We start from the raw sequence: 21097 nt of genomic DNA, 5'->3' as shown, positions 1-21097 counted from the left end.
ATTTGGCGTTAATATCCTGTGAGAAAACACCTGGAGGATGTATCTAGACCAGGGGTGGGGAACCTCCGGCCCGCGGGCCGCATCCGGCCCGACACCTCCGGATGTGGCCCGCGGCTCCCCTGTGACATGCTCTGGAGGAGAAGGAGCCGACACACACGGCATCCTCCTGTGTCTGTGACAGCTGCCAGGAGGATGCTGTGAGTGCCGGCTCCTTCCCCTCAGAGCGGTGCACATCTTCTGACTCCTGCCCTCCTGTGACGTGCGCTGCGCTGGTGAGGCAGGAGCTGGCACAGACACAGGAAGATGTGTTGTATGCCGGCTCCTGCCTCACCAGCGCGGTGCAGAGCGGCGCACGTCTTCTGACTCCTGCGGGCCGCGCGCGATGACGTCATTTCATCGCGCGCCGCCTGCAGGAGAAGACCGGCACAGAAGAGAGTAGGGAGAAGAGGACCTGGACAGCGTGGGAGCGGGGGAAAGGTGAGTGGGATGTTTATTTTTTTCATTTGGGGCAGACACTGGGGGTTAACTAGGCCACCAGGGACATGACTGGGGGGGGGGGGTAACTAGGCTACCAGGGACATGACTGGGGGGTTAACTAGGCCACAAGGGACATGACTGGGGGGTTAACTAGGCCACCAGGGACATGACTGAGGGGTTAACTAGGCTACCAGGGACATGACTGGGGGGTTAACTAGGCTACCAGGGACATGACTGGGGGGGTTAACTAGGCCACCAGGGACATGACTGAGGAGTTAACTAGGCCACGAGGGACATGACTGAGGAGTTAACTAGGCCACCAGGGACATGACTGAGGTGTTAACTAGGCCACCAGGGACATGACTGAGGAGTTAACTAGGCTACCAGGGACATGACTGAGGTGTTAACTAGGCCACCAGGGACATGACTGAGGAGTTAACTAGGCTACCAGGGACATGACTGGGGGGGTTAACTAGGCCACCAGGGACATGGCTGGGGGGTTAACTAGGCTACCAGGGGCATCACTAAGGATTCAAATCAGGTACAAGGGGCATCACAGAGGGTTAACTACAATAGCAGGGGCATTAGGGGAACAATACTTTGCCTTGTTCGGGTGCTGCAAACCCCCGCTACTAACTGCCGCACACGGTATAACATTGAGTGCGGCCCTCGAATGATTTTATTAAGGCCCGACCGGCCCTCGACATGGAAAAGGTTCCCCACCCCTGATCTAGACCATGCTGCTTTTTTGAAAAAGCAAAGCTCAGAGGATAAAAAAAAACAAGATATAAAAACCATTGTTTTGCATTGTTGTGATTGCATCATTTATATATATATATATATATATATATATATATATATATATATATATATATTTAAAAAAAAAAAGTGCACAACTTTTACCAAAAAGCACATTATGGACGACTTATAGTCATAAATAGAGGATATTATATAAAACTTATGGTCTTTTGAACAATTCTGCTATTTGTGGGGGAAATATTTATAAACCCCATCTCATATTACAATATATATCGTAATTGTCCTTAATTCTATCTATAACAAAACCTTCCCCATGGTTCTGCTAGTGGAAATCAGGGGTACTGTGAGCTTTGTGTAGAATCCCAGAACTTCCATGTTTTACATCTGGAATATGGACAGATAGGTTTATCTGCATGAGGCCTTAGTAAGTTATTGTAAGTATTAGGCTGGGTTCACACTGGCGTTATTCCCTCCACCACAGTTCTGTTTAGCTTTTCCGTTTTTAAAGTACATAAACATATCTGTCCAACATCCCATTTATTTCTATGTATTTTTTATTGTGTTCCGTATGTCATAGTTGTGCTCTGTTTTCATGTCTTCCATCCCTTTTTTTTTTTGTAACGGAAACAAATCCTGCATGCACCTTTTTTATATCTGTTAAAAAAAAGACTGACCACTAAGAAAGTGCACTTCTGTTTTGCTTTTTTACATTATAGTTAGAGATGAGCGAACCGGGTTCAAGTCGATCCGAACCCGAACATTCGGTATTTGATTAGCGGGGGCTGCTGAACTTGGATAAAGCTCTAAGGTTATCTGGAAAACATGGATACAGCCAATGACTATATCCATGTTTTCCAGATAGCCTTAGGGCTTTATCCAAGTTCAGCAGCCATCGCTAATCAAATGTCGAAAGTTTGGGTTCGGATCGACTCGAGCATGCTCGAGGTTCGCTCATCTCTAATTATAGTCAATGAGGATAGATCTACGCATCAGTTTGCAAGTTAACAGTTTTAATCTTTTTTTTTTTTCACTGAGCATGCGCAGAACAAGTGAGAAACCAAAGAAAAAAAACAAAAACTGATGCTGACTGAAGCAACTGATGTACAAAAGTCATTTTTTTAAGCCAAAATGCATATAGAGCATTAAAAAAATAAAATAAATAAAAAACATTTTGCAGTCTGTTACTTATCAGTTTATGCTTATCCATTCAATAAATATAGACTGATCTGGTTAGCAAGTAAGAAAAATACTAGTGGAAACCCAGCCATAGGAATAACTTAACCATTTTCTCTTGAATACAGAGGCATTGTGTGGTTGAGCTCCTGTGCATCGGTGCTAGGAAAGTCTGACCCAGTGTGAAATGGGCAGATTTTTATCCACGCATTACCTATGAATTATTAATCAGCCACAAAATAATTTATTTATCTCTCAACAGCTGGGAGAAGTCTGTATGTCTAACATGCGTGCTGCTCTGTTTTCCCGTTATGACTTTGCTTGTAGATTGTATGGGATCTACTGTATACTGGTTTTGTATATTAGTGGTTTATTCTATTATTTTATTTTTTCCTGGGAAAGTATATGTTAACAGATAAGTTTTCTACGTTTTATTGACCTTTCTTTTCTATATGTGTTTAGGTCAAACCGTGACTGCCAAATCGACCAACATCACCGCAACCAGTGTCAGTACTGCCGACTAAAGAAATGCTTCCGTGTGGGCATGAGGAAAGAAGGTACTGTATTTACGGAGTTCAACAAACACTTAAGCAAACTTCTGACTTGTCATAGCGGCATGTCAGAGGAGGATTGTATTGGTCTAGGTGAGCAGGGCTGTGGAGTCGGAGTCGGAACTACTTTTGGCTGAAGTCGGAGTTGGTGTCGGAAAAAATGTTCCGACTCCAGCTTTAAAAAAAAATTATGAACAACATTCTAATAGGACACTGGCCCTATTAGATAAGGGTGGTCGAGAAAAAGTTGTCTGTCACTATTTGGCAGTTTGTTTCTGAGCTGGAAAAATCCATTGTGTGGGGGGAGATCTGTGCTGGTCTCTCCCTGGATGCTGGATGACTGTATATTAGCAGCAGTGTAATATGAAGATATCCTGTGTAATATAGAGGAGGAGAAGACATAAGTAGTATAGCAGTAACCTCTGTCCTCAGTGTGGTGTTTTTCTTCAGTGTCCTATGGCTGCAGCAGGCTGTGTGTGTGTGTATGCTATGGCTGCAGCAGGCTGTGTGAGTGTTATGGCTGCAGCAGGCTGTGTGTGTGTGCTATGGCTGCAGCAGGCTGTGTGTGTGTGCTATGGCTGCAGCAGGCTGTGTGTGTGTGCTATGGCTGCAGCAGGCTGTGTGTGCGTGTGCGCGCTATGGCTGCAGCAGGCTGTGTGTGTGCGTGCGCGCGCTATGGCTGCAGCAGGCTGTGTGTGTGCGCGAGCTATGGCTGTAGCAGGCTGTGTGTGTGCGCGAGCTATGGCTGTAGCAGGCTGTGTGTGTGCGCGAGCTATGGCTGTAGCAGGCTGTGTGTGTGCGCGAGCTATGGCTGTAGCAGGCTGTGTGTGTGCGCTATGGCTGCAGCAGGCTGTGTGTGTGCTATGGCTGTAGCAGGCTGTGTGCGCACGCTATGGCTGCAGCAGGCTGTGTGTGTGCGCGAGCTATGGCTGTAGCAGGCTGTGTGTGTGCGCTATGGCTGCAGCAGGCTGTGTGTGTGTGTGCTATGGCTGTAGCAGGCTGTGTGTGTGTGTGCTATGGCTGTAGCAGGCTGTGTGTGTGTGTGCTATGGCTGCAGCAGGCTGTGTGTGTGTGTGCTATGGCTGCAGCAGGCTGTGTGTGCGCGCTATGGCTGCAGCAGGCTGTGTGTGTGTGCTATGGCTGCAGGCTGTGTGTGTGTGTGTGTGTGTGTGCGCGCACATGTACGATGGCTGTATGTGTGCGCTATGGTGTGCCCCCCACACTCAGTGACCCCTCTATATCACTGTGTGACCTCTCTATATCACTATGTGTGACCCCCTCTATATTACTATGGCTGACCTCTATATTACAGGGATCTGGCAATGTTAGCAGTGTTTCTGTGGGTATTGTGAGTATTTAGTTAGAAACATAGATTGTCAGCAGGAAAAAACCACCTGCTCCTTCTAGTCTAGTTGTGAGTAGTTTAGGACATGGAGGCTGGAGACTGGCTGCATCCACTGCACACACAGGAGAATCTGCTTTATATACAGTATTCCTTTATTCCCTCAGAAGTCGCCCCAGGATCATGTAGGACATTAGGGAGAAGCTGCTGAGCCAGGGTGATAAATAGCTCCCCTGGTATCTGACTGGCCATTTAAAAAGGAGCAGGAGTCAGTCGGTCCTGATAAAATTCAGGGGTCGGAGTCAGAGCTGCAGCTTACCGACTCCACAGCCCAGGTGCTGAGACCCTGCTGATTGTTAGAATGAAGTGGCAGACGTGCGCAGTAGCGCCGGCTCTGTCTTTTCATTGCTGTTTCACTGCTAAACTAGCAGGTTTGTGCTAGAAGCTGCTGACATGGCTCAGTACTTCCCCAGTTATACTCTAGCCACCCTGAGAAGTGTGATCACTTCATTACATTGAGTATTCAAGATATCTTTGGTAGATATCTTTTTTTTTCAGTTTGTTATAAACAGCAGTTGTTTTCCTACTTTGTATCCTAGGTTTTGTGTGTGCGTGTGTACCCTAGTGGGTATATGCCATGTCTCTAGGGAGTAACAGTGGGGTGTACACAGTGCTCTATTTACCACTAGCCACCCGTGGTCTGGTGCCTAGGACAGCACCTTTTAGGGGGGCAGCACCAGGGAGCGGGGGGAAGGAAACAACTTACCCCCCCTGTCTCCCACCTACCATTCAGACTTGCCAGTAAATCTGGTGTTCTTTCGGTGAAGGGGGGGGGGCTTTCTGCTGTAATCATTGATTCAGTTAAAAACCATGAAAAACGCGATTCAGTCAATGTTTATTCATGTAGAGAAATGCATGTGGCCGAAACCACTCTCCCCCACGCTCCCCAAGATGGGGCGTCCTCAGGCTTAGAGCCTAGAGCAGCAGCAGCTGTTAATACGGCCCTGGGTGTGTACATGCCTTCCTTTGGTGGCACAGTGTATGATCATAACCTTGGGGGTACATTGATTTGATTTGTTTGCGAAAAAGCTGCTCTACATGACCCAGGAATAATATATTCATGTACCTGTGCTGTTTCTGCTTTACAAACCTGAAATGACACTTTCTAAACCATAATGAAGTGGTGGTCACATTCAGGGCCTCCTTTTTTTAATCTCCTCATTCCGCAGTAATGAGTTATTTGTTGATGTATCAGAATTGCTTTAGGTGTGTTTTAGATTTATATAGATGAGTAAAAAAGTTACTAATGTAGTTGAAAGAGTGGAAAGGGTGTGTTATTAAAGGGCAGGTGACAACCAGGAGCAGCACCTTATCATGTGACCACATGACCTTCTTACAGATAAAGGTCACAGAAGCTATTAACATGTGAATGCTGTGCATGTGATTGCAGCTTTGTCAGTAATGAAGTAAAGAAGAACTGTGTAACTGTGAATTGTGAAGGTCACAAAGTGCACAACAGGTTATGAAATCAGTAACTTACACTGAACATATTCATAGCACTCCACTGACCTGATGTATGGTAGAATACCATTCAGTACTGAGTCAAAGAGATCTGCAGAGTGGGGTAAGGTATGTTACCAAATGTTTATACGGTGGCATATTCTCAGGACACATACATTTGGTGAAGTACTGTGGTGTGATGTTTGTTTCCCTAGTCATTGTCGCCTGTGGGTTGTGTTATTACCCCAGGCTGACTTTTTCCAGTATTGCCCCACAGCAGTCACTATGTCTTCCAACATTTCAGCTTTCTTCCCTTGCCACTCATCAGTTTGCTCTCATTAACCCAAGCTTCTGTCCCTGATCTTTCTTTCATGGTGCCCTTCTTTTGATGAGCTTAAAGCTCTGTGCCCTTTCCTTGCTTGAGTGAATCCTAAGCGCCCATTCAGGCATCAGAAAGTAAATAAAAGCTCATTCTTTCCCCCTCACCTCCCTCATTCCGCTGCCACTTCCTCACTTCAGCACATTCCTCACAGGGCTCAGCAAACATGGCGTGAACCAACCAAGTGCAGAGATGGGGGGAGACACGGATGACCTGAATGTACACAAAGGGGATGCTGAGATCTATCACATCATACATTACACACATCTAAATATCGCAGACATTATTTCAAGACACATCCCAGACAGCTGTATTATATTTGCATCTGGTAGACTGTCAATTGCCGTATTGAAATAATTATAATACTGCAGAGATGTTTCTAGAAGGATCACTAGGGTGGTACATTTGAGTACATGCTAGATATGTCAGTGTGTCCTTTATCTATCTATCTATCTATCTATCTATCTATCTATCTATCTATCTATCTATCTATGCGTATATATTTTCTATTTTTATTATATAGTAGTCTTTACAAAATACAAATATGTTGTGGTGGCTGCTTCATAACCCAGTATATATTGTGAGTTCACCCCATTTTCTCTCTAGACAGAAGAGGCTGCGAGTGTTACTGCATGTATCCGCAGGCAGCACAATGGTTGCTCCTGCACACTGAAGTATTGCTTGAGGTTGATACTGTGCAGGGAGAGAAAGAGGTCAGGGCTGCCGTTATCAGCTCAGAGGAGTATAGAAGGGGTCAACGCTGTTTGTGTACAGAGAGGAGGGGGAAAAGAGCCCTGCCTGTGTGTGTGTGTGTGTGTGTGTGTGCGCGCAGAGGGGAGTGGTCAGCCTTGCTTAACTCTGCATAGAATAGAAAAAAGCCTCCTCACTGTTTGCATGTGTTTATGGAAGAGGCCTGTAGCCCTATTGAACAGGGCTCATTGTATCTATTCAGGAATGAGTTCCATAACTGTATGGAGACTGTTAGCTTTTATACTGCACATAATATGGTGGAAAAGAACTACTTCTGTAACCATGGGAAGGAATGGGAGTCGCTTGCATCTGCCCAGAGACAAGGGGGTGGAAGGTCATCTCGGAGAACAGTAGATTAGAGGGGGTGAAGGCCACAGCTGCTCTTATAATGGCTGTTGCCTGCACTCTGAAAGTACATAAAGTGCACATTATTGTCCTTTTATTTTTCTGTTAGAAAGCATCCAATAACTTTACAATTTCTGATAGTTCCCATAATAATAAATATAAAGCTTGGGCATGTTTTATAAATCTTGCTAATCCTAAGGAATAAAATAAGTGTTTGCGGATATGAGGGTTCAGAAAGGATGTAGTTGCAGTGATATTTTGTTAATTTTCCAGTTCACTCATTGGACTATGTGCAATAACTAGTGGGGCCTTTCTTAAGGCCCTATCCCACGGAATATGGCCGATAATCGTCCCGTGGAATAGATCCTGATCGTTGCAGTTGTTTTGTTTTTCAAGATGTTGAAAAACAAACGACTGATACAGCAACAGTATGCTGCCGCCGCTTCGTGGTGTAGGGACGGCGGCACCAGACGCTGCTGTATGCTATGGGCTGCCCGGACGATCTAGCGATCACGAGGAGCAAACGATCACTGAGGGCGCTCGTTTGCTCCTCAAGTCGGCACGTGGAATAGGGGCTTTAATGTTTGTATTAACTTTGTCTGCTGCTTGAACTATTATGTAAGACATAAACGCATCAAACACACCAAGAGGTTGTGCAGTTCCTTACTTTGTCATAGAGTAATCTTTGAAGCCCCTGTGGAATGGAAAATACCTTAACGTACGCTCATAGAAAGCGGTCTTTTAATCCAGTGCTGATGAATAGATGTGGCTGCTTTACATTTACATTTTTTTTTTGCATAATCGTGCATGCTAGTCTATTATTATTGTCTTGAAATCATATGGTCACAATAGTTGACCTGGGTAAAAAAACGGTTTTCAATATATTCTCATTGTTGAAGAAGCTGTTGGCCATGTTGTGTTGTCATGTTCAAAAGAGGTCAAATTACAGTCAATTCGGGTAGTTGCAATGGAAAATGATTTATATAAAGAAGTTGTCTATAAGCAAACTGGATTAGTCACAACAAAAACATATGTGGGGAATTTATTAAGACCAGTGTTTCACTGTACTAAAATAAGATGTCAATTCTTTGAGCGGAGAGGGAAAAAAGCTCACGCGCCCTCCCATTCAGAGACAGCAGGACAATGAGCACAGCGTTTTTGCTCAGTGTGAACTGGCCTTAAGGGGGAATTCCTGGCATCATGTATCAATGTGATGCTTGGAGCTTCTAAACTATTGTACTGATGCAGCCTAGTTTAAATCTTTTGCGTTTCGAAGCTCGAGGCATCATAACAATACATGATGCCAGGAGTTGCTGCAGATATTGATGTAACTAAATGATGGAACACTGCATCAGATCTGCTACTTCAAATCTACGCCATCAAACCTGCTGCAGATCTTGCACATATAAATGGACCCAATGGGGGAGATTTATTAAACATGGTGTAGAGTTGGCCCAGTTGCCCCTAGCAACCAATCAGATTCCACCTTTCATTTTCTAAAGAATCTGTGAAGAATGAAAGGTGGAATCTAATTGGTTGCTAGGGGCGACTCAGCCAGTTCTACTTTACACCTGTTTGATAAACCACCAGTTTGATAAATTCATCAAATCTCACTTTTTTTTAGACTATGTATAATAGTTTATTGGAATTTGAGATGGAGGACAGTGAAAAAACAAACCCCAGAAACAAGTCAGTGCTGTTCATCTTCATGCAGGGCTTAAATACAGGTACTTTTCCGCTTGGGTAGTACTATAGATTCACATACTGCTCTCATAAAGTACTGCTCACAGATTTTAACTTGCTCAGAGCCGTTGTTGTTGTTTGTTACCATAATCCTCTTAACGTCCATCAAAATCCTTCTGCTGGTCTTATTCATTGGTGATAATCCTCTCACAATGCAAAAGTTTCTGCCCGTGGCCCATTAATAGGGGCCTGTGTTTGGTGTTATTGATGTGTGGCATAACATTAATGGGAACATGGGCTTGATCATTTAGATTAGACAGATGCAAACCAGGGTTTCTTTACGCTTTGTAAATTGATACAACAATTGATGTGATACAACAATTGATGTTTTACCCCTTTTTAAATAGTGCCATTACCTCAAAGATCCTTAGTTATTTTCTGTAGTTCACTATAGATTTTGCTGTCAATCAACAACAAAGTCTTAGGCCCCCTTCACATGTTTGTGCCCAAATGGTGAAATCATCAGTGTTTCCTGGCCATAAAAAGGAAGGAGAAAAAAAAAATGTAAAAAGTGGTGTCACTTGTTTGACGCAACGCTGGGGGGAGGTGGAGGGGGTGGGAGTGGAGGTAGCGGCCTCTTGTAGCCAGAAATATAATGCTGCCTTTGGCCATAAGAGTGAGTCATGAGCTGGGCCAGTCTATCACAGCACCACATGTAACTGTACACGCTCTAATGATGTACAGTTAAAGGGCCAGCGTCAGCACTCTGCATCACTTGCCCAGGTGCAAGTGCTGGCTCGGGCTACCGTGTAATGCATCCGGAGTTCCAGACAGATTCCGGATGTGCATCTGGAGCTGTGAGGAATTTTAGATGCCCCCATAGGGTTTTATGGGGCATTTGTGCCGGAATTCTGGACAAACATAGGACATGTCCTATATTTTATGGAGCTGTTTTGGAGCTTTAGTAGAAATCCTGAAGGATATTTGTGCATGGATTTCTGTGGGTTCTGTGGCATATTTTGTTGCAGATTTCCACCCTATCCATTGAAAAAAGTAAAATTTGTGGGGAAGATCCTCAAATCTATTCCACATTACACATTTTCACATTACATTTGTTATTATGTCATCCATTTTTTGCTGCCATGGTCATTTGTCAATTTTGTGTCTGGAAATTTAGGTAACAGATTTGGGCTGGGTTCACACTATGTATGACACTGGCCGTTCTGTGACACTGCCTTGTCAGAGAATGGCCAGTGTCAGTGAAGTTCATCCTGGCCTGAACTGCAGAATATCGGCCGATGAACTTCATTTCTTTTTAATTGGGATGTGGGTACATTCGGGTGTGCCCGCATTCCAATTACCCATAGCAGACAATGGAGCCGCACTTTATATTGTCTGCACTGTCAGTTTTGTGTGGGCTGATATTCGATGAATAGCGGCTGCAGAAAACTGACATGTCAGTTTTCGGTGCGGCCACAAGGAATCCCGGACGAAGTGTATGCTATGTGTATGCACTCCGGCCGGGATTGCATAGAAGTCAATGCAATGTATTTATTCAATTAATGGCTGGTGTTGCAATCTGCGACAACGGCCATTATTAATTGAATAATTACGTTGTGTGAACATAGCCTTGTAGTGCATTCACCTATTGTAAACTTGTCCTTTTAAAGGGGTATTCCCATATTTTCCTCTTATTACCTATTCATAGGATAATGGGGTTAATGAGCTGATTGCTGGGGATCCGGCAAATGGGACCTCCGCGATTCTGAGAACGGTGACACAATTGTCCGCTCAATGAATGGAGCGCTTACTGCCACTGAACACTTTCCAGCACTAGTGAACGGAGAGAAAGAATGGAGCTTAGGCTCTGGTGGCTGTGAGCTCAGTGAGCATTCCATTCATTAGGGGACTATTGCATCTTCATTCTCTGGGTCATGGGGTGGTTCCGGCGGTTGATCCCCAGTGATCACCTTATTATCCCATCCTTATCCCTATCCTAAAAAGTTATGGACCTTATACTCCACCCATCGCCCATGGATGATTTAAGCTGGTAAAATCTGGATCCTGCCTGCGCAGAATGTTTTGGCTTAAAGGGGAACTGACAGCAAGGATATGGGTATATCCCTGCTGCCTTTTTCCAGTTACCTGAATGGGCATCCCGTAGGTATCTTCCCATTCACTGTGTCATCCCACGTCTTTGTAAAAAAATCTTTTATTATTTCGGGCTAGCAATCCTAGAGGCAGGTCTGCGTCACTGTCTGTGCTTGCCTTGCTCTCTGGCCACCCCTCTTTCTTTAGGCCACCACCACCTTCCCTGACAATAATTGACAGCCGATTCACTGTGAAATATATATGCATATTTGTCTATAGTGTAGGGTCCATCCCTTTTGAGGTCACCTTATCATGATTGGATGCTATACGCTATTTGATGAAATGGTATGCAAAGAACCTACATTTTTTTTGCAGCAGTATTACAATTTAAACATATTTATATGATGCATATCTCATAGCATTTGCAGTGTGCTTTTATTTTTTTTATGTTTGTTTTTCTATTTCAGCCATGGTAGTGTGCACCTTCTTAGTTATAATAGTTCTATTGGATGTTCTGGCTCCATCATGGATCTTGCTGTCCTATCTTAGTAGTGACAGAGAAACTGAACAGAATGATGTATCACTTTGTTCTGTACATTTGATTTGGAGAGATACTCTGCACCCTTAGCAGAAAAAAGCTGGATGATGCATATATGTAGTGTAGGGTCCGTCCCTTTAGAAGTTATGTTACCATGGTGGGATGATACACATTTGATCAAATGGTTTGCAATTGTTTTACTAATTAAATGGAATTTCTCAAACTGTTTCATTTATATTTTTGTTTCTAGCTGTTCAGAGGGGTCGGATTCCTCCTGCTCATTCCAGTGCAAGCCCCACGGCGGCACCTGGTGGTGCTGAATATTTTAATGGACAGCCAGTTTCTGAACTAATCTCTCAGCTTCTTCGAGCAGAACCTTACCCAGCATCACGTTATGGTTCACAATATGCTCAGCAAGGCAGTGTTATGGGCATTGACAACATCTGTGAGCTGGCTGCCAGGCTTCTTTTTAGCACAGTGGAATGGTCACGAAATATCCCCTACTTTCCAGAGCTTGCCATGGCAGACCAAGTTGCTTTGCTGAGATTGAGTTGGAGTGAACTGTTTGTGCTAAATGCAGCACAGTCTGCCCTTCCACTACACATGGCACCACTGCTCGCTGCTGCAGGATTTCATGCTTCTCCCATGTCTGCTGACAGGGTGGTCTCCTTTATGGACCAAATCCGTGTATTTCAGGACCAGGTTGAAAAACTTAATCGTCTCCAAGTGGACTCAGCAGAATACGCCTGTCTGAAAGCTATTTCACTATTCACTTCTGGTAATGTAGTTCCTAAGAAAATAATTTTTTCTAATACATTTTCAAGTTTTTTCCCCAAATTGCTTTTTTGCCTTGTTTTAACTTGTTTCAGTTTCTAAAGGGAGCCTATCGTAATTTTTATGCTGTCTGAACCATGAACTATAAGGTTATTGCCAGTAGCTTCTTCCTGCCTCTCCAGCCTTGATTGATAGATCTCTCCCTAAACAGGTAGAGATCTACCAATCAAGGGTGATGGGGCAGGAAAAGCCCCCAGGAACTTCCCTGTTTACTTATGGTCCAGACAGCATGGAAGTGATTAAAGGTTTTCTTTGATTTCTTTTGGATGATGATTAGTATTGAGCTGACTTGGCAAACTGTTGGGATTCTGCAACATTCTTCGATCCTCAATGGTCAGCATTTGACTCCTGACGGCTGGAGAAAGCACCTGATGCCCTAGGATTGTGAGGAAAACATGGGGACAGCCTGTGTTCTCCTTGGAACCTGAGCAGTTTTTCAAGTTCGCTCAACACTAATGATGACATCTTTACCTTTTTCAATTCAGTATATTCCATATTTAACCGTGTTTTTTTTTCCCCTTACCTCAGATGCATGTGGTCTTACCGATCCAGCTCATGTGGAGAGCTTACAAGAAAAGGCTCAAGTGGCCCTGACAGAATATGTCCGTGCTCAGTACCCCTCTCAACCTCAACGTTTTGGAAGACTTCTACTGCGCCTGCCTGCCCTAAGAGCTGTACCTGCATCCCTTATTTCCCAGTTGTTTTTTATGAGGCTTGTTGGCAAAACTCCCATAGAGACACTTATTCGGGACATGCTTCTTTCTGGAAGCAGCTTTAATTGGCCCTACTCCACTGGTCAGTAGCAGCTGGCACACTTGGTCGGTACCAAAGTTGGTTGAATCTTCTACACTACATGGAGCTCACTACACTTTGCTCTGTGTGAGTTTCTTTTGCAGATAACCAAGGCACTTCCATAAATAATTGAGAAATGGTTTACAGTTTCCACAGGAACATTTCTTACTATTGATATATATGACTTGTTGGTTACTACCATGACTGAGGAACCATTTCATAAGCCAAAATGTCTAGGCTGGTTGTTTTTGATAAAAGCACTAAAAAGGCCTTTAGCATTTGCAAGTGGCACTCTAGAACACTCAAGTTTTGTTGAAAAACCTAGGTATTTTACTTGATTTTTCGTAAATAGCTCAGTCTACATCCTCTCTACCTCCTGAATGTCTGCATTTATTGTCCAAGAAAAAGGAAGCACCAAGGATGGGATAAAACTGACATTTTAAGCATTTATTAAAGGCCTCTCATTGGAACAGATTATTTAACAGACTAGACTAAGACCTTAACTTTAAGGGCAGGACTCTGTAATGCTGACAATGCAGTTATAGATATATTGATTTTATGTTGGGTGTATAACATTGTTGTAACAGATTTTTAATTATTTTTATTTTCTTTTTTTATAATCTTCACTTCCTCATCATTTCATAGTATTTGATTAACTAAGCAACAACGCAAACAAAAACTCCTCTGATATTCTTCCTTTTACCCTAATTAACCTCTTCATAAAAGTACCTTGAAAGTTATAGAAGATTGACTTTTTATTATTTTTTTTATCCTTTTTTTGTTTTTACATATAAACAAGAAAAGGAAACTAAAGTTTGATGTCCTAATCAGTTGTTTATTTCTATGATTATTTGGTTTATATGGTGCTGGACAGAATATGAATATTATCTAGCTCTAGCAGGGCGTGTGTCTAGATTGTTCCATCTAATGTTCCATGTAATAATAATTAAAAAAAAATTATTTTGTGTTAAGCAGAAATAGAGGGAGGGAAGAAAAGGTTATTTCTGTCAACATTATCCATTTGTACACGAGTACACTAAAGGATTTTTCCTACATGGTGAGTAGAGATCAACAAATTTACATTACAAACGAAGCGAAAGCACTTCGTGTGCTCGGCAGTTTATACACAGACTGCCTTTGATATCTGTGTATTCTCTGCCTCTCCATCCTGGGTGCCTGGAAAATCTGCTGATCCAGCTTTTCCAGGCACCCCGGGTAGAGCAGCAAGGACATCAAAGGCAGCCGGTGTATAAGCTGACTGCCGCGCAAATGAAGGGCTTTGATTCATTTGTAATGTAAATTTGCTCATCTCTAGTAATAAAGTATGGCATATATCCACTGTTATGCCATGCCTTAGTGATTGTGGAGGTCTTACCTCAGGGGACTTGATGCCATTCACTTGAATTCTGGAATTAGGCCATGTTGCAGTTGTAAGAAAAGCAATTTGCGGAAGCAAAGCTGTATGAGTCATGTTGTCTTTATTCTTAGTATCCATGGAGGGCCAGCAGGTGGATCATTCACTGTTTGTTAGGCTAAGCCATAACTTTCTCATGTCCCATTGCTTACTTTAGTGCAAAAACCTATTTAAGGGCTCATCATTAGGAATGAGGGGATGATAGAATCTCCAGCATGGTTGAGCTATGCAACATCTAAAATTCATGATGAGTAGAGATGAGTGAATCTTGAGCATGCTTGGGTTCGTCCAAATATAAATACTCTGCAATTAGTAGCCAGTGGCTGAAGAAGTTGGCTGCAGCCCTTAGGGAGTCCTGAAATATACATTTACAGCCTATGGCTGTGGCTGTACCCATGTTTTCCAGGCAGCCTTAGGGCTGCATTTAGCGCCTTCAGCCACTGGTAATCAATTGCAGAGCGTTTGTATTCGGATGAACCCGAGCATTTTCCTCAGATTCACTTCTCTCTCTCCTCATCATGAATTCTAGGTGTTGCATGGCCCATCTGGAATGTTACATGACTAAACTGCCTGATATAACGCTGGTTTATTAGGTAGGATATAAGCAAAGTGTTGACCAAAGCATTTTTGGCACTCCGAGCTTTATTTTTTTTGACTGAAGCACCTGACAAAATTTTACCTCCGGGTTACTTGAGCAGTCTTTTGTTTCAGCTGCAGTGTAGATGATTGAAATGATGAAGACTTCCAAATTATATTTCCTTCGTATATAGGATAACTGTGTACAACTTGAAACATCATCGTAGAGTGAAAAGGAAGGCTAGAGTACATTGATACATGTGGCAAAAGTTTAGGTATGTTTTTTTTAAATACAGTAATGCTAAGGTTTGCTAAGAAGTTGCATCCAGAGTATGCCATGTTGTTTTTCTTTTAAAGATTAAAAAAAAAATAGACTTGTGTTAAAGTAAACATCACAAAATGTAGCTCCCTTACTCCCTAAGGTTATAAATGCTAAAAGAAAACAAAATCTTGAATTTGATATTGAAACATGCTGCTATGAATAATAAAAATAGTAAATAAACCCTTAAAAATTAAATTTTGTTTTTAATACTCTTCTGCCAAATTCTATTACCGGAGATCTTCATGCACCCAGTCCAAAATGACCACTATTGATTGATTGTTTCAAAGCAGTTTATTTTCTATTAATTTGTAACCATTTGCTATGTATATTTTGAATATGTGATCTTATCTTGTGTATTCTTTTACTAAACCATGAGTTTGCCATTTTGGCACCAAAGATCCAGATCAATAAATAAGGTTTTTGTTGACTGCAGTTTTTCTCTGACAGGCAAAGAGGTTATTGTAATTGTGCAATGCCCATGTTTAGTGTGTGTTCCTACTCTTATATTTGTGTGTATAAACATTCTGCTAATGCCAAAAATGGGTGGAAGGGAATATTGCCAAAGAAGGAATGTCAGATCAAAAACAAATAATAAAAAAGTGTGCAAATTATTTTTCTCTCTGCTTGTTTGTAAGTAGTCAGATAGTGTCACAAAAAACACACATCTACAGTTGTACAGAGAAAACAAATGTATCATGATATTAAATCACTATTACAAAAGTCAAAAAGTTAAAGTACCTCATGTTGCAATGGCCTCAAGGTATACTATGTTTAACATGCAGTAATTCTTTCCTAAGCCTATCTGCTGCAATTCACATTCCAGATTTCTGACTGTATATTTGTATGTGTGTGTATATATTAGTGATGCACGATGCACCGAAATATCGATACTACTATCGATATTTCGGTCAGAAAAACGGTTCGATACCAGGATTTTCTGGTATCGATACTTCATGTTAATCTGCATAATAGTGCAGATTAACATGAAGTATGGTGCAGAGAACACGGCCGGCAGCTACCTGAGCGCCGGCCGTGTTCTCTGTGTGCCGCCCCCTGGTGTCTTCTCCTCCGCCCGCGAGCTCTCCGCTCCCGGCGGCGCCAAATTTAAATAGCCGGCACACAGCGATCGCTAGTGCCGGCTATTTTAAGGGTATATTCACACGGACGGGCTCGCAGCGAGAATCCGCCGGACCCGTGCAGCGAGGACAGGTAAAGTATGCTTACAGCGGGGGAGCCGGGCGGGAGCAGAAGGGGTTAAGGGCGGCAGAATTACATACTCGCTGCGGTCGTTTAGACCGCAGCAAGTATGTAGTGTATGGGAACTGCCAGGACCTGCCGGGCTGTCGGTTATGACGGCGGCATCTACCCTGGTATATTCACCCGGACGGGCTCGCAGCGAGAATCTCGCTGCGAGCCCGTCCGTGTGAATATACCAGGGTAGATGCCGCTGTCATAACCGACAGCGGCATTTAACCCCTGCAGAGCCGCTCCATATGCAGCACGAGTCTGCTGCATATGGATCGGCCCCTCACTGCTAATGACTGCGGCCCACAATCCCGCGGGCGACAGTCATTCAACCATTCCAAATACGGGACCCGCCGGTGCTGCGGCAGCGGTCCCTTACACCAGCCAGTTCCCCAACCTCTGGGTCCACAATCCTGTCGTCCCCTCCCCCCCTTACCGCGGGGCCCACCGATACAGTGGCACAACAACTCCCAGAATACCTTCTCGTGGGGAGTTGTTGTTCACAAGGAGGCATGCTGGGAGTTGTTGTGCCAGGAGGCTGCTAATGCATTACAACTCCCAGCAGCATACCTCCTTATGCACTACATCCCCCAGCATACCTCTTTGTGCATGAGGAGGTATGCTGGGAGTTGTAGTGCACAAGAATGTATGCTGCACGGAGTTGTGTCAGGAGCTGCACAACTGCAATTCCCAGCATACCTCCTTGTGCACTACAACTCCCAGCATACCTTCTTGTGGGGAGTTGCAAAGCACAAGGAATTATGCTGGAAGTTTTTGTTCACCAGGAGGTATGCTGGGAGGTGTAGTGCACAAGGAGGTATGCTGGGAGTTGCAGTTGCGCGGCAGCAGCCTTTCAAAACATCCTAGCATACCTTCTTATGCACTACAACTCCCCACAAGAAGGTATTCTGGGAGTTGTTGTGCACAGGGAGGTATGCTTGAGGTTAGAGGGGAATAAAAAATGTAAAAAAAAGTGTTTTAAAATAAAACAAAAAATAAAGGTTCTAATAATCCCCCCTTTTCCCTTTTTAAAAAAAAAAAAAAAAGAACATACATGTATCCATTACATGTGAATTGTCCGAACTATAAAATGTAACAAAGTGATCAAGAAGTCACATAAATAAAAATGTTGTGCATGGGGGGAACATATCTGTAGTCAGGGAAATTATATTTGTATTTTTACGTGTTTTTTTTCTCAAACTTTTTATTTAGTATGGAATTGGTATTGAGTATCGCAATCCGAAAGCTGGTATCGGTATCGAACTCAAAATTTTGGTATTGTGACATCCCTAGTATATATATATATATATATATATATATATATATATATCACACACACACACACACACACCTATAAGTGTGGATACACCCTGATAAAATGGAAGTGGTTGCTGATATCACCTTACCCTTTGTGGAATATTGCTACATGGGAGGGGGAAACACTCGAGGTCAGGTGACGCCCATGGTGGCCATCTGTAAAGCAACCATTTTTTTTTTTACTTTTCTTTTTTAATGGAAAGGGAGTCATGTGGCATACAAAACACAAATTGAATTGCACAAGAAAAACAATGATGTGCTAGTTTTTAACCTAGCTTTATTCATTATCGGGTTATTGACACATTTGTGACAGAGCAACAACAGAAACCCACTAAAGGATGTGCTCAAAGTGCTGCCCATTGTGTTGAATTGTCAATGTAATTCTCTTCTCTCACTCTTGACAAATGCTACCGTAGGCCTCTTTTATCCGTTGTTTCAGGTGCCCCACATCCTGGATCTTCACAGAGTACACCATAGCCTTCAAATAGCCCCAGAGATAGAAGTCCAAGGGAGTGAGATCTGGAGACCTTGGGGACCATTCCACTGGGCCATGGTGGCCAATCCACTTCCCGGAAACTGTTCATCGAGGAACGTTCGGACCTGACATCTGTAATGTGTTGGTGCATCATCTTCCTGGAATAACTCAGGGGATGTGCCAACTTCAGTGCACAGAGGGAAATACATCACATAGCAATTGCAGACACCCAGTGGAATTTAGGTTTCCATTGGTGAAGAATAGCCCCCATATACCACACCACACAATCCGTTTTGTGTTCCAACATATTTGGAGGGATATGTCTAGTGTAAGTTACTGTTGGACCAGTAGCTGTGGTTTTGTTTAACTTCAGCGTTCACATAAAAGTTTGCTTCATCACTGAATAAAACTTAGAGTAAACTGTAAGTCCTGTTCTAGTTGTTACCCACTCCAAGATGTTTGGTCAATTGGTGACCGTTTTCAAACATCTAGTTTTGGGCATAACCAACACTGAACCAGTAGCACAAGATTTGGCAAGCAGTTTGCGAACTGTGACATGGGAGATGGGTGGTCTGGTAGGGTTTCTTGCATTGAAGTCTGCTGCAATGGATCGGGTACTGTGTTTACCAGACATAGTTGGTTAACTTCTTCAACATGTCAATAGCTGTAACAATAAGCAATGGCTGTGTCAAGAACTCAATAATACTCCTCACAATAATAATCCTCACATGACCACCTTCCCCTTCTTAAAAAAGTAAAGTTGAATTCAAAATGGCAGCTTTGCAGATGGGCGTCACCCAGCCTCAAATGTTTTCCCCCTCCTATGTGCTAATATGCCACAAACAGTTAAGTGATATCAGGAACCACTTCCATTTCACCAGGGTGTATCCATACTTGAGGATGCAATCTAAGGCTATGTTCACACACAGTATTTTTGCTCAGTATTTTGTAACCAAAGCCAGGAGGGAACTGAAAACACAGAAAGGCTATATTCATACACTGGTAAAATTTAGTTGTTTAGTTGTTATTTTATTTGCTATAAAATAGTGGCCATCCACTTAATTTCAACAGTGTGGGAATGTAGCCTTTCTGTGTTTTCAATCCACTCGTGGTTTTGGTTGCAAAATACTAAGCATTTTTTTCAGGGCCTCTTCACACATAATTTTACTGATCTGTGATTTGGCAGTGATCTGTCCTGCAAAAAATACAATCATTACTACTATGAGCCATCATTGCATGGATTTACCAATAGAGGTCCATGGAAGCCTTCATAATAACGTCTGCAAATTACTAATCCGCTCCCCCGGTTTTGTTCACTCAACTTCTGCAAAACTTCACCTTATTATAAGGTCAGCAAAAAATTGCTGATGTGTAAATGAGGCCTAATTTTTTTTCACTATTTGTCCACTGTTATGGGGCTGCCATATTGCCTGGGCTGTTTTTAACAGAATTTATTGACATGCTTTACAGCAAGACTCATGGACATAGACTACAATAGACAGACTCCGTCCCGTTGAGTTGATTGTAGAACATCGTGCGCTCTGTGACCTTTGAAAAGGTAATTGTACAATACCATCCAATTAGAAAGAGGTGTGTTAATTAAATGAAAGTGTGCACACAAGTTTAAAAAAAAAAAAGATATCGGGGCGATGGGTAGAAACACCAAGACTACCTACAAGGGCTCTATGGGAGAGTTGCAGGAATTCAGTCCAAGTTATGCTTAAAGGGATTGTACCATCAGGTCTGGGCTGAAGCACTGGAGGCGGGCTGACCCACCCCCAATGGGAGGAAACCCCCATTCCTCTATGATACTGCACCATTGATTCTAATGGAGCAGTGTCATAGAGGGGCGGAGGTTTCCTCCCACTGGGGGTGGGTCAGCTCGCCTCCAGCGCTTCAGCCCAGGTCTGATGGTACAGTCCCTGCATACTCACTTATTTATAGACATTCAATTTGAATGCCCACTTTCATCAACTCTGCTCCATTATATCCAATAAACCTAGCATAATGTTGGTCATCACCTTTGTAAATTGTTTACCTTTTTCTTTTTTGTTTCGTTTATGGGTTCTGTGTAATGCTGTGAAACCATTACTGTGTTCATAATTACTCCGATGTATGATTCCGCAGATGTACGATCTTAGTATGATGGGTTTTTCTTTTTGATGTGACTTTTTTTTTTCTATGTCTGTGCTATAATAAAATAAATTCTAATAAAAACTATATTATTTAAAAAAAGAAAAGTTAGTTTCATATGGAGCTGCTATTCTCTTGTATTAATGCTATCTACCTACTGGTGTCACATGTCGCTGCAATGTTGTACAGATTACTTTTACAGCAGACTCACCATAGACAGAACAGGAAGTCTCAGTTTAAGCCCCAATAGTCAAAAAAAAAACTGCAAGATGTCAGTATTATTTTATAATATAGATAGAAAAATTGAAGATTTAGAAAAAATGTCATCAAAAATATGTTTAACTTAAAAACTTTTCTAATGACATATTCCCTATAAATTACACTGATTACATCACAACTGT

The 21097-nt window shown here is 42.7% G+C and overlaps 1 protein-coding gene across 1 annotated transcript in view; it reads left to right on the top strand.

Moving 5' to 3' along the window:
- Nucleotides 1-16137, top strand: part of NR2F6 (nuclear receptor subfamily 2 group F member 6) — a 33540-nt gene extending 17403 nt beyond the window's left edge. The window contains exons 2-4 of the mRNA XM_069962319.1: nucleotides 2872-2966; nucleotides 11839-12366; nucleotides 12951-16137. Coding sequence (XP_069818420.1) covers nucleotides 2872-2966; nucleotides 11839-12366; nucleotides 12951-13225 — 898 coding nt within the window. The 3' untranslated portion in view covers nucleotides 13226-16137. The remainder of the gene's footprint in view (nucleotides 1-2871; nucleotides 2967-11838; nucleotides 12367-12950) is intronic.
- The last annotated feature ends 4960 nt before the right edge of the window (nucleotides 16138-21097 follow it).

Source organism: Dendropsophus ebraccatus, chromosome 3 (assembly GCF_027789765.1).
Source record: "Dendropsophus ebraccatus isolate aDenEbr1 chromosome 3, aDenEbr1.pat, whole genome shotgun sequence".
In the NCBI taxonomy this organism is placed as follows: domain Eukaryota; kingdom Metazoa; phylum Chordata; class Amphibia; order Anura; family Hylidae; genus Dendropsophus; species Dendropsophus ebraccatus.
The sequence above is the reverse complement of the archived record's forward strand: the minus strand, read 5'-3'. Positions and strand labels throughout refer to the sequence as shown.